Source organism: Miniopterus schreibersii (genome assembly GCF_964146895.1).
Source record: "Miniopterus schreibersii genome assembly, chromosome: 3".
Classification (NCBI taxonomy): Eukaryota; Metazoa; Chordata; class Mammalia; order Chiroptera; family Miniopteridae; genus Miniopterus; species Miniopterus schreibersii.
The window spans coordinates 62,528,270-62,540,895 of NC_138103.1; the positions used below are offsets into that span (position 1 = coordinate 62,528,270).

Consider the following 12,626-nt stretch of genomic DNA (forward strand, 5'->3'; position numbering starts at 1 on the left):
TAACAGATTTTTATACTAAAGATGGTTATGTGCTATTTGATATGAAGAAAGCAGAATATTTAATGTTCTTACTCAAATGCTGAGCCTTTTCTTAGTGGAAAGAAAATATGTAAGATGTGGGGGAGAGGAGAAACTTTTCTCTCTTTCCCCTGTTCTTCTGGTTGGTCTAATAATCAAATTGACTTGAACAAGTTAACAGGTGAAAATAACCAAATTTACTACAAACGTACATATAGGGGCTCCATAAAAATATGAGACCTGAGAAAATCAGGCAGTTAAGGCTTCTATGTCATCTTGAGCTAAGGAGAAGGGCTGGGTGGAGGAGAGGTAGTGGTTTTAGACTTAACAGGGGAGGAAGGCAATTCACAATTCACATGGAGATGGAAAAATAAATGTTTGGTAAACAAGTGTTTGCTGGGCCATATTTTACAGTGGGACACAAAGGGGACTTTGATCAGAAGACCCGTGCTAGGTTCCTCCCTGTCTATGGCACACTACTTCATATTAAACTATGGTTACCTATGATGAAAGCTCCCTTCCTGGAGCAAGTCCTCTATCTAATTTTTTTAGGCAGTTAGGGGGAAGATCAAAGGTTCTTCCTGAGTCTCTGGTTTCTTAAAAATGACCAGCTTAAAATAATATCCCAAAGAGGCATATTTTATAGTGGCAAACGTTACTCCCCTTCAACTAAAACATGTTGTTTCTGACACCTAAGAATTACAGCTTTTTGATATTTTAGTCTAAAAAGACTAATATCCCGTGTATAAACACGGCACTTTATGGGACAAACAACTGAGAGTTAAGCTGCTATATGGAATTGTTAGCAGTTTTCATCTTCGTCTTCAGAAAAAGATCAGTAAGTTACCACACTTTCTTTGCCAAATCATATATAAATTTACCTGACATTCTTTTATACCAGAGTGATTAGTAAATATTAGTATACTCTGTAAAACTGCCTAAGAATTATTATTTTCAACTCTGACACCCCAGAAATAGTGAGAGAAACCTAAAAGCAGAAGAACAGAATAAAAGGCCTTATTCATCACCTAAATGTTGTTGGTAAGCATATTGTAATTATAACTCAGGATCTTCTTGGGATCTCCACCACTTGTTCATTGCCTACTTTTATTAGGTCCTCTGGAAGATACAATTTGTCCTACTTAAGCAAGCAGAATTTCCCCCTCTATACATATTTTATAAGCATTTTTCCACTAGAAAACCAGATATACTATGCCAGTACTATGGCTTGCAGTTTACAGTATCAATAGATGCTACCTGTTTTCAACAAGACAATATTTTTAGCAATAAACTGGTCAGGTGAGATTTTATACATGAGAACCAAGCTTTATTATATCTTCTGCTGGTTTTTACAGTCTTCCATCAATATTGCTCATTCAGTCGGTCGTTGAGCCAGCCAAGTATTTATTGAATGCTTCTGTGTACATTCTCTCTCAGAATGTGCTCACTGCTTCCTGCCCTTCCTCCTGAACCTCATTAGAAGTGATCACATTAGAAGGAACGGTTTGATTATAATGATGAGACTCTTCTAATAATACTACATCCATTCCCCACCACTCCCCACCCAGCTTCTACTATTCTCTGTTGGAATTTGACTTTAAAAATACAAACTAAAGGCTACATGTATTATCAAAACTCCACCAAAAATGTTCCAGAAAAGAGAGAGAAAGCTTAGTGAATTTATTTCATTTCAGTTGTCACATTTCTTTTAGTCCAGTGAATCAAGATCACATGCAAATTAGTGCTTTATATGCAAATTAACTTGCTTACCTGAAATACCACTGCCTCTCAGCTTCTCATGGTTGAGTGGTAGTGAGGGTAGAGAATTCTATATTAAGGGGATGGCTGCGCAGTCGCTGGGGGGCCTCGGAGGAAGTGCGAAGTCACACAGTTTATTTAGGGCCCGTTGGTTATAAGAATGAAGTATGCGTACCTGCCTTTATTCTGTGAATGTATTACTGTAGCAGAACGTTACAGCAGCAAGAAAACTAAAGTAGTAGTCAGGGTCTGTCGTTGTACATAAAATAAGGAAGTTGAACTAGCAAACTGCAAAGTACAACTTGCTCCTCTAAAGATGTGTCAAAAGGCAAACTCAAATAAAATTTTATGTCAGATTTTACTATAATTGTACAATACCGAACTTGTAAAACTTCAAGTGATTTTCTGAAGTCATTTTAGTTAGAAGTTAGTGTTCACTTGCTAAATTGTTTGGTAAGTTCCTGTTTTCTTAAACTTGGTAATTATGTAGTATTTCTTTCAGTCACTTAGAAAGATATTATTATTTTAAAAATTAGAAGCAAATAGCACGTGAATAATTTGTCCTCAAAAAAGTTCTAAGTTACTTTGAATTATGTAAGTCCTGCATAATGATATATCCTATAATATACCTCAGACTTCTAAATTTTCTGAAGCATAAACTAAATGCCGTATTTGTCCACTCTAGAGAAGTTAGTGATTCTTCTCGTCATTATTGATATTGTGTAAATCATGCTCATAAAAGAAAATGCAGTATATAGAAAGTGCTCAAATGGTTGGCATTTTAAAGAACTTATTTTTAAATGATTTTAATTTTTCTTATCAATTTGTTCTTAAAGACTAAGATTTAAAGGGTTTCTAAAGCCATATTGAAATATTTAAAATAAGACTTAAGGTGATTTATGCATTGCTACATCAATTTTAAGGATTCTAGGGAACACCAGTTTTATTTTATGGATAAATTACATTTTGCAGACTCCCATTAAGGTGATGACTTGCTCTGATGCGGTTGTGTGTTCTTTCCTCTCGTGGGTTTTCTACATATCAGGGCACACATTGCCCAGCAGTGTACTCAATCCTCTATGACAATGGTATGAACAAAGTGCTAAGGAAGTAGAGGGAAAAGAGCCCAGGAAGATTCTTTAGAAGAAGTGACATTTAAACTGGCCCTTGGAGGATTAATAGAAATTTAGTTGGCAGAGAAAGGAGAGTACAGAGTAATCTCAAGAAATAGAGAATATTCTGGTGTTGATAAATCATATTTATAGGTTTTTTAGAAACTATTAATGTTAGAAAATATTAACAAAGTTAACAACATTTGAGCAATGTATCACTTAAGATGTCCAGTTTAATCTTGTAGATAGTAAAAGAAGTTAGGGCCTAAAATGGTTCTTATCACCTGTAATTTTAGTACTGGTAAATTATTTACAAAGCCATTCCCTTGGTGGGGAGGTCTGGGATCTTCAGAGAAGGAAAGAATTGGACTGAGAAGTCTCTCTTCAACTAGCGTGAGGGAAGAGAAAGAGCTGGCTGCTTCTGATCCTTAGGGAATTGAGATAAAACACTAAGGGCTTATGAAAGACCATAGAAGAAGAGGGAGACTACTACTTTCCACTAGCAGAAAGGGCAAAGGAGGAAGGAAAATCTCTATTTAGGAAAAGCAGAAGTTTGAAAGTCCATGAATAATTCTTGAGATAATGGGAAATAATAATCCTTTAAAATTGAATGACATCTATACTGAAATAAATTATGATTATAAATGTTACAATCTTTTCTTTAGAAGACTATTTGGAGGAAATGAGATGGACCCCTGAATTGTAGTTCTGTTAGTCTTTTTCCCTTTCATTTTGTCATAAAATATTTATTGACTTTTCTGGATTTGTATATATTTTTACGCACTCCGGGTTATCCCATTGATTCTGGGTAGACAACTTAACCATGTAGAAACAAGAATTTATGCCTGTAAATGTAGTTTCTGTATGTCACAGTGCTCACTGGACTACTCTATTTATCATATATAGTCTTATTCCATGGGTTTTGTATAATTTAGAAAACTTTTTTAACAGCATAACCTTGGTTTTGAGTCATTCATAGCACTGCATGTTCTGTCAGTAGGGATGATGTAATATGCCTTTTGAGGGAAGGCACCAGATTGAAATATTATTTTCTTCAGGTTTTCATTGATACTTGCCATTTGGTGAAGAGAACATACTATTTGTTCCAGATTAGTGGACTGATAATAGAAAACAACTTTCCCAGAAAATTCTTTCTCCTATTAATTACAAGACTGTGAACCTTGAAAAATCCTAAGCAGAGGGCAGTGATCTTTATCTGCTTTATTCACCGCTGTGTCCAACCACGAAAACAGTGCCTTCGTAGGTATTTAATAAATATTTGTTGAATGAACTAATCTCTAGCACACCTTTTAATCAATAAGTGCAGCTTTTTAAATTCCCCCTATTGACCTTTGGTGTGAACAAAGGGCCTAATTGTCTGTTGGAGTATTTTTTCTTTAACTGGATTTTCCTTTCTCTCTGGAAAGTGCGGAAATAAGTTTCTGCAGCTCCTCAATAAAGGTGGTTTGTGCCTTAGGAGCATGTGCCTTTGACCCCCCCCACACACACTTCAAATACTTACAGAGACTTACAATATACTAATCTTTATACTTAAAGGTAATGCTGGGAGTAATCAACACAGAATCATGGGGCTTTATTTTGTTGATTTGTCTGACGGACTTTAGAGATCATCTAGTCCAACTCGCTCACTTTAAGGTTGTTGAGAAAACTAAAGCCCTGAAAGGGTATTTGCTCAGGGCCCCTCTGTTAATTAGTGGGGACGCAAAAGCTAGAATGCAGACTTCTAGTCAAATGTGTTTTGCACACATAGGATAAATAACTTTTTCAAGGGAAAGCCTTCTCCAGATAAAATATTGATTCACCTCATGGCACATTCATGCAGATATTTTGATGCCCAAACTATTAAAATAATTATTTTTGCCCCAAATATAAAGAGTAAGCACATTTCTTAGCCAAGGACTTTTTTGAAGAATCTGCTCTTCCAAGGTTGTTAATGTGGAGCGTATTTACATGTCTAGATGTATATTATTAGTAGGTGATCTCTTAGATTCATATTTTACCATAAATAATTTAAATTTGTTTTAATATCTTAAATTATATTTCAAAGCAAATTGACTTCTGAATAGTGAAACACAAAAAATTGTATAGAATATTCTCAGTTGCTAGTATACAAACTCCTTTGGGTTCTGTTGCTGTGTCTATACCTCAAGTAGCCTTTGAGGACCTAGGTGGTTAACTAGATAAGTTAATGTGAGGATCAAACTGAATATTAAGAGCTTATATTATAACAGCACTAATTTAATATTAAAAATGCTTTCCCCCTAGCAATCTTTATATTTTAGGTAAAGGTAGTAGATTTTTAAATTTAAATTAACTAGATTTTGGTCATTTTTTGTTTTAATTATATAGATAGGAATTAATAAGTGTTTTTTTTCTTTCTTTCTTTTTTTTTTTTTTTGCCAAAAGCTCCCATAACTTTGAACTTCTTGGAGGAGGGCACACAAGAAGAAATAACTAAATAACTAAAGAGATAATCTGTATGTCTCTCAATCTTATCGTCAGGGCCGGCGGGATCCCAGCTGCCACTCGCACTGCATCTTCCTCTCAGCAGCCCCTTGATAAGGCCTCGCCGCCAGATAGGGCGCAGCAGTCCCATTCAAATACATTTATTCATGATGCTGTAGATTACAGGAAAAATTTCTCTTTTCAAATAGTTCATTAAATTAACACCATAGCATCATTTTACATTCAGAAGAGCACACAAATCTCAAATGCTTGTTTCAAATAAGGCACATCTCAGTGTTTATCTCAGCATTTGGTATTCAGTAATATTTTTAACAATTTCTACCTTGTATTCCATTTCAAAGTGAATTTATTATAGACAAATCATTTTTATTTCTCCATGTTTCAAAAACGAAATAGAAATTATACTTTGGATTAGTGAATGTCATATAACTTTTCTTTGTGAAAGAAAGGCAACCATTCTAAAATTTCAGTGACACTATATTTAATTACTAAATTTTAAAAATGAATCCAGAATTTGAAAAGACAGTTTCATAAATGAAATTAGGTATTAGGAAAATAGCAGATGGAGTGTGAATATTGGGATACATTTCTAGTTGGCAGTATACTTAACTAATTCAGCTTAGAGTTTCAGAAATGATAAAAGAGAGACAACTTTGATCAAATATGTGTAAACTAAGCACTTTTTAAATGCTAAACTTGGAAAATCCACTTACATTTTATCAGCTGGAAGTGACAGTTATCACCTGAATAATCCACTGTTTCTGTTCATTTAAAATGTCCTCCTGGGAATTCATTAATATATAAGACCACAATGAGCAAAAAGCCAAATTGCTAGTTTATTTCTAAAGTTCCTCTTGTTGGTTTGTCCAGACCCTCCAAAAGATAGTATAAAAAATAATTGGGTGCACAATGCAATATACAGACTATGTATCGTAGAAATGTACACTTGAAACCCATATAATCCTCTTAACCTATGTCACCCCAATAAATGTAATTTTAAAAAAGTAAGAAAAAGAAAAAAATAGAAAAATTCTATACAGCCTAAATATGTTAGGATTTTATTTTTCAGATGCTTTAAAATAGCCTTGGGAAATATATGTAGCCATGAATTATAGGCCTAATTTCTAAAAATGTTTTTAGAAAATACATTATAAATGTGGAATTTAATTATGTAAAGTTCTATAAGTCTGGCTTGCCCAAGCCTTTGTTAAATTGATTCTTATTTATATTAGTTTGTTCTTAATAATTTACTTTATAATATTCAATACTTTATAATTGATAATTTGCTTATATTTCATGTAAGGAATAAACTTAGATTTAATAAATTGTGTATTGTGATATAATTAAACAAAATTATATTTTTCCTACTGTTTATAGAAAAATATAATAAAAATGGAATTTTTAATAATTTTAGGAACAATTTTAGTAATTTTGGTGCCCAAATCTGAGTGATCAGAAATATTCTCCTTCCATTCAACATTGAACAATCATTAAAATGAGACTTTTAGGATGTTTTTCAGACAGTTCTTGGACTGACAGGATCAACATCTAAGCAGCTTTAGATTCATCTAAGAAAATAAATTGAATAGGGTTTTAATATAAGACTTTTTTTTTTTGTTAAAAGTACACACTTCATAATCTGCTAGGTTCAAAATATACAAAGAAGTTTCAACTTTAAAGTTTATAATCAATTTTGAATCATAACAAACCCTTGATGAAGTAAAACCAAAGCTCTTTTTAACCACAGTGACTCTTGGAAAAGAAATATCTTTACCATTTTCAACAAAGCTATGAAAGTAAATGTGAAAAAATTTGGCAACTATAAAATTATTAAAGGAAATTGATAGCAAAACTGGATAATTCAGTCAAAGTATATACTTAGAACTCAGTTTGGATAGTGATATAGCAAATAAGCCTCTTCCTGAAGCCTTTAGTGAGATGCAGTTGCCTAAATTTCTTAATTATTTTTACCAATTAGATATCATTATCTTAATAATAATTCACATTTAAAAAAATTTTTTTGCTATAGTTACTTTAATCATTTTTGATGTTTTTACAATTTTCTCAGAAAAATTTCCATATATTCTACAAAAAAATAAAATACAATAGTAATTTTTCTTAAAAGCATTTATTCTACTGAAAGCAATCACATATGGAAGTAAATTGATTTTTGTTTTGTATAATTCTAAAAGTTTTTTAAGCAGTTTATTTTCAGATCTGTATTTTACATTGTGCTTTTTTGTTTGTTTGGTTGGTTTTGTTTATTTGTTTGTTTTATTTCAATAGCCTTTTATGTCACCTCGGTACCCTGGAGGTCCAAGGCCCCCATTGAGGATACCTAACCAGGTAAGATTTATGTGCTACTTAAGTTTTTTGTTTGTTTGCTTGTTTGTTTAAGAATCAATATAGATCTGGGAAAGTATCACAAGTATTTTTTACCTATAAAAATATTAAATTATCCTTTATTCCATTTAATGCTACTTTTAGTAATATATAATCTATTTCAAGGGTTGGCCAACTACGGTCCATAGATTGGATGACTGTTTTTGTAAATAAAGTTTTATTGGAACACAGCCACATGTAATTCATTTATGCATTGTTATGGCTTCTTTTACACTGCAAAGGAAGATTGAGTGGTCATGAGAGAGACCATATATGGCCTGCAAAGTTTGCTGACCCTTAGAGTCTACCATGTACTTTGAACCTAATTTTCAGATACGTATAATTTTCATAAATGCTGATTATACTTATTTAAAGGATGGCAATAAAACTTTCTATGAGCATATTTTGGTTTATTTTTCAAATATATTTTCAGTATCATGGGTATAAAATTTATATCAATTTTGCCCAATTATATTGACATACCAGGTATATAATTTGCTGCTTCTAGGAGGGTTAGATCTATTAATAAATAATTAACAACAGATCTTCCAACTGTTTTACCTATGAGAGCTCTGAGATTTTGTAAACCTTTGTCCTCGAATAGTTTTTTATTAACATCATAAATATTTATTTGCTAAAGTAAATAAAGCACATATTTTACTTGCAAGGAGTATATAGCTTAATTTTAGGATACATATAACACAAAAAGAAATTAAATGCTTGACTGTATGGAAAATTATATCAAGATAATTATTTTGTCACTTTCTCTAATTTTGTAATTTATATGCCTTAGCTTTTTTCCAGATTTCAAATAAACTTGTTATCACAGTATATTCTCTTTTTCATTCTTATTCTTTATTTCCACGTCCTTCCTGACCAAAAAGAGAAGGAAGTTGTGCTTCCTAACACACCTTATAGCAGAGTCTGCTGCTTCTCACTCAGCTCTTACTGAAACTAAGCAGGGTCCCAGTTGGCTGGTGGTGTCGCTTCTAGTGCCCAGGAGGGAGAGCGGCCCCAAGTTCTGCCCCAGGGCACAGCTTTTACCAGGAAGCAGTGCTGGAAGTCTTCACATTAGCAGCTAGAGGAGTTTTCTCCTTCAGACCGAATCTGCATTCAGAATTTAGGGCCATGGGAACATGGCATGAAATAGGAGAGGGAAAGGCACAGATGCCAAGGGTTCGAACATATGGGAATTTTGTTTTCTCTGTGGGCGAACCATGTATATTGACAGTCAGATCTACTTACATAGGTGCCTAAGTCTTTTGCATTTCTTTTCAAAGGACAGAAAGTTGTTAATAGTATAAACAACTGTTAATAGTGTGAACATACAGTTTTAGGAAATATTTAACCTATTTAGGAGCATGACCCTTTCCAGCAACTGGACTGTTCTTCACTTTCGTTGTGCACTCATTAAGTAGAATTGGCAGAACTGTTGTTGGTGATTAATTCAAGTGATGTATACAAAACACAAATGTATTAAATACTTGTTATTTGGTCTTCATTTACAGTGATCGTAAACTAATGAAATTTTGTTTTATTGATAGGTTATATCTAAGAACATAAAAAGTGAAATATTAACCTCTTCAACGGTTAACTAATCATTTTGAATATGTTAATAGGCATTCCTTTAATAAATGGATCCTTCAGAATTTATAATTACTTATAATTAGGTTATAGATTTTAGTATAAGTTCTCCTGAGATGGTTTTTCATGGTTCTGAACTAAATTTACAAATTTTTTTATATTTATAAGGTTTGTATATTCATAGGACTGAGTATTTGGAATATAGTATAATATCCAAAAAATATATGAAGGAGTAAATAGTCTCTAAAATGATGAAAAGAGAGTCAAATTACAAAAATACACAATTTGGCAAAGAAAAAATGTATATGTGAAAACACAGACATTAAGTCCAAAACACATTTTTTACTATACAATTTTACACTGGAATTGCTTCAGCTGTCAGAATGGGCCACTGGTGTTGACGTGTCCATAACCTGGAGTAGAGCAGGTCTTTATTCTTCTCATAGATAAAATGTCTAAGCAGAAAAATTCACGATGTTTATTCAACACTATTCTGAGGAAACCAAGGCAGCCAGAAATGCAGACTGTTAATGAGTGACTCCAAGAATAAACTATTGATTTATTGAGCCTATAGAGTTTTGAGAATTTATACTCTTTCCCACCATTCCTGAAACTCTGTCAACAGGTATGTGAATTGAAATAACACAGTTACTACTGTTGATTCAGCTTTATATTCTAAAGCTGAATCGAGTATTCAAAAGCACATTACATTTAACTGTTTACTGGAACTCTCAAAGATATTTGTCCAATAATAAGTGTTTAAATAAATTATGATGTATCTAAATGGTGAAGTAGTATGCAGCTATTAAAAGGCATGCTATACAGTGAAATTTATAGATATGATAAAATATTTATGATCTACTATCCAATGTGAGAAAGCAGGCACAGATGTACATAGTACACCACCTTTGCTACATCACTGTACACGCTTAGCACGCTTCTCCCGCTCCTGTGCCCCCTCCACACGCATTTATCACAGAGACGATAAGGCCCATATCCTTTATTTCTGGGTGGTAAGATAATGAGTGATTTTTTTTGATTTTCTATATTTTCTAAGTTTGCATTGAGCTGGTAATAATTTGTGATTAGAAAAAAGATATTAGTTGTGGTTATTCAATATATAAGATTATCCTTTATTAATATTGAATGTATAGTTTTTACAGTATAAAAGGAAAACCATAATGGATGCTGAGGATAGACAAGTCTTAAAAAGACTTTACTGTATCACTTTTCAGATAGGGAAAAAATCAGCAGGCATTTGAGCAGAAAAAATAAGTCGTTGGGACATTTACTTGCATGCTGAAAATAAATTTACTATATCCCCATATAACCAATGTATTTTCAACAAACTACATACTTACTCTTTTCACATGTTCTCTTATTAAGGATACATGCTATTTAGCATGTCCTTTACAAATAATTTTCTGTCTTTGTAAAATTTTTCACATGTAGAATTTTACTTTTATTTAATGATATCAATATGAAAATGTAAAAGAAAGACTTTAGCTGCATAAATAGAAATATGTTCTACACTGAATAAGTAGAAGGAGTCTTATAGCTAAAATTGTAAGGAGGGCAACTACAGCAAATCTCTAACTGTAAAAATTAAATATATTGCATATGTTTAATATAAATTAATGGTTAATGGTGAAAGCATAAAGTAGCTCTCTTTGCCAGTTCAAAATATTCCTTTCTATCAACTGGGATTTCCTTATTTATTTGTTTATTAGTGATAACTGCACTATTAATGTATTTAAGTTACTATGTTAAATCTAATGTAACATTTAAATTGTATTATTTCTTTATGAATTTCGTTATAAGTATATCCTGAGATATATGTATTTCCAATTATTTTCTACCATTGTAGAACAAAGGAAATTAACAAATTCAATGTCTGACAAAAATCAAATTCATTCTTCTTCCCAATCCAAGAAAAGTTTACGTAGTGAATGCTGTGCAGTCTTACTCAGTTTGAGTTATAGTCATATAGAGGTCTTTGGTATAATTACTACTTTCACCAAAACATATCTGATTATTTTATAGCCATTTTGTCACAGATATACCCTTTTTGGATATAATCCAATACTAAAAAAAATGCGTTGCCATATATTTGATTAGACATTTCATAGAGCTATATAAAATCTTCTTTAAAAATATTCAATCACTCAACACATACCTGTTGAGGTTTGCTACGGGACAGGCACAATCCCAGATGTGGAGCCACATCAATAAACAAACTAATGAAAACCTCTCTTCTTGTGGATCTGGCATTCTAATGCAGCACTGCAGCAGAGCTTCCTGGGGTGATGGACACGTTCTGTGTGGGCACTGTCATATGCAGTGGCTTTAGTACTTTGAGCACCTTTGAGCACTTGAAATGTGGCTAGAGTGAGGAACAAAAATTTTAACCTTATTAATTAATTTAAATAGCCACATGTGGCAAAGGGCTATAGTATTAGAGCAGTTACAATGGTTGAGATACAGCAGAAAGAAAAATAAGTAAATAAATACATATCAGATGGTGAGTTGTACTGTGGAGATAATGTCTTCCTACACTAACTATAACATTTCTGCATTTTAATATCTTCTCCACATATACTGCCATTTTATAGAAAAAAAAAAAATGACAGTGATGCTGTTGAAAAGACCGTAATTGTTTTAAATATCTTAGGTCCGAATGCCAGCAATGCCCAGTAAGTCACTTTGGAGCAAGTCACTTAACCTTCCTGGACCTTGATAGAAAAATGAGAGTGGACTCACCTATTTCTAAAATCCCTTCTAGTTCTAAATTTTCTTAATTATATTATTCTACTTCATTTTGTAAAAATTTAGGTAGATCAAAATTGTTAACTGAATTATATCATAAAAGCATTGAAAAATTAATAATTTTTTTCATCATTAGTGAGCATTTAGTCTCTATGAGTAGACTATATGGTGGTATCCAAGGAAATCTACACCAGAATCTTAAGTTCCTAGAGGGGCTTAGCACTGGTTTCATACTTTCTGTAAACAAAATGATTCTTGTTTGAATCAAGAAATTCCTGCCCTGGCTGCTGTGGCTTAGTTGGTTGGGTGTCATCCCATGCACCTAAGGGTTGCCAGTTCTGCCTGGGTTGAGGGTGGGCTTGAATCCCTGTGTGTGGGGGGGGGGGGGGCATGCAGTAGGCAGCATCGATGTTTCACTCTCACATGAAAGTTTCTCTCTCTCTCTCCCCCTCTCCCCCTCCCTCTCCCTCTTCTCCTCCCTTTACCTCCCTGTCTAAAGATCAAGAAAAAATCATGAAA

At 33.0% G+C, this 12,626-nt stretch overlaps 1 protein-coding gene across 14 annotated transcripts in view; it reads left to right on the forward strand.

Moving 5' to 3' along the window:
- SSBP2 (single stranded DNA binding protein 2) overlaps positions 1-12,626 on the forward strand; it is a 238,143-nt gene that overhangs the window by 176,683 nt on the left and 48,834 nt on the right. For 13 of the 14 annotated variants that reach the window (XM_081132885.1, XM_081132886.1, XM_081132877.1 and 10 more), the window contains one exon: positions 7,662-7,721. In XM_081132885.1, the coding sequence (XP_080989011.1) occupies positions 7,662-7,721 (60 nt within the window). Of the gene's footprint in view, positions 1-3,946; positions 4,149-7,661; positions 7,722-12,626 lie in introns of those variants that run through there. The other variant, XM_081132881.1, reaches the window with a different exon arrangement.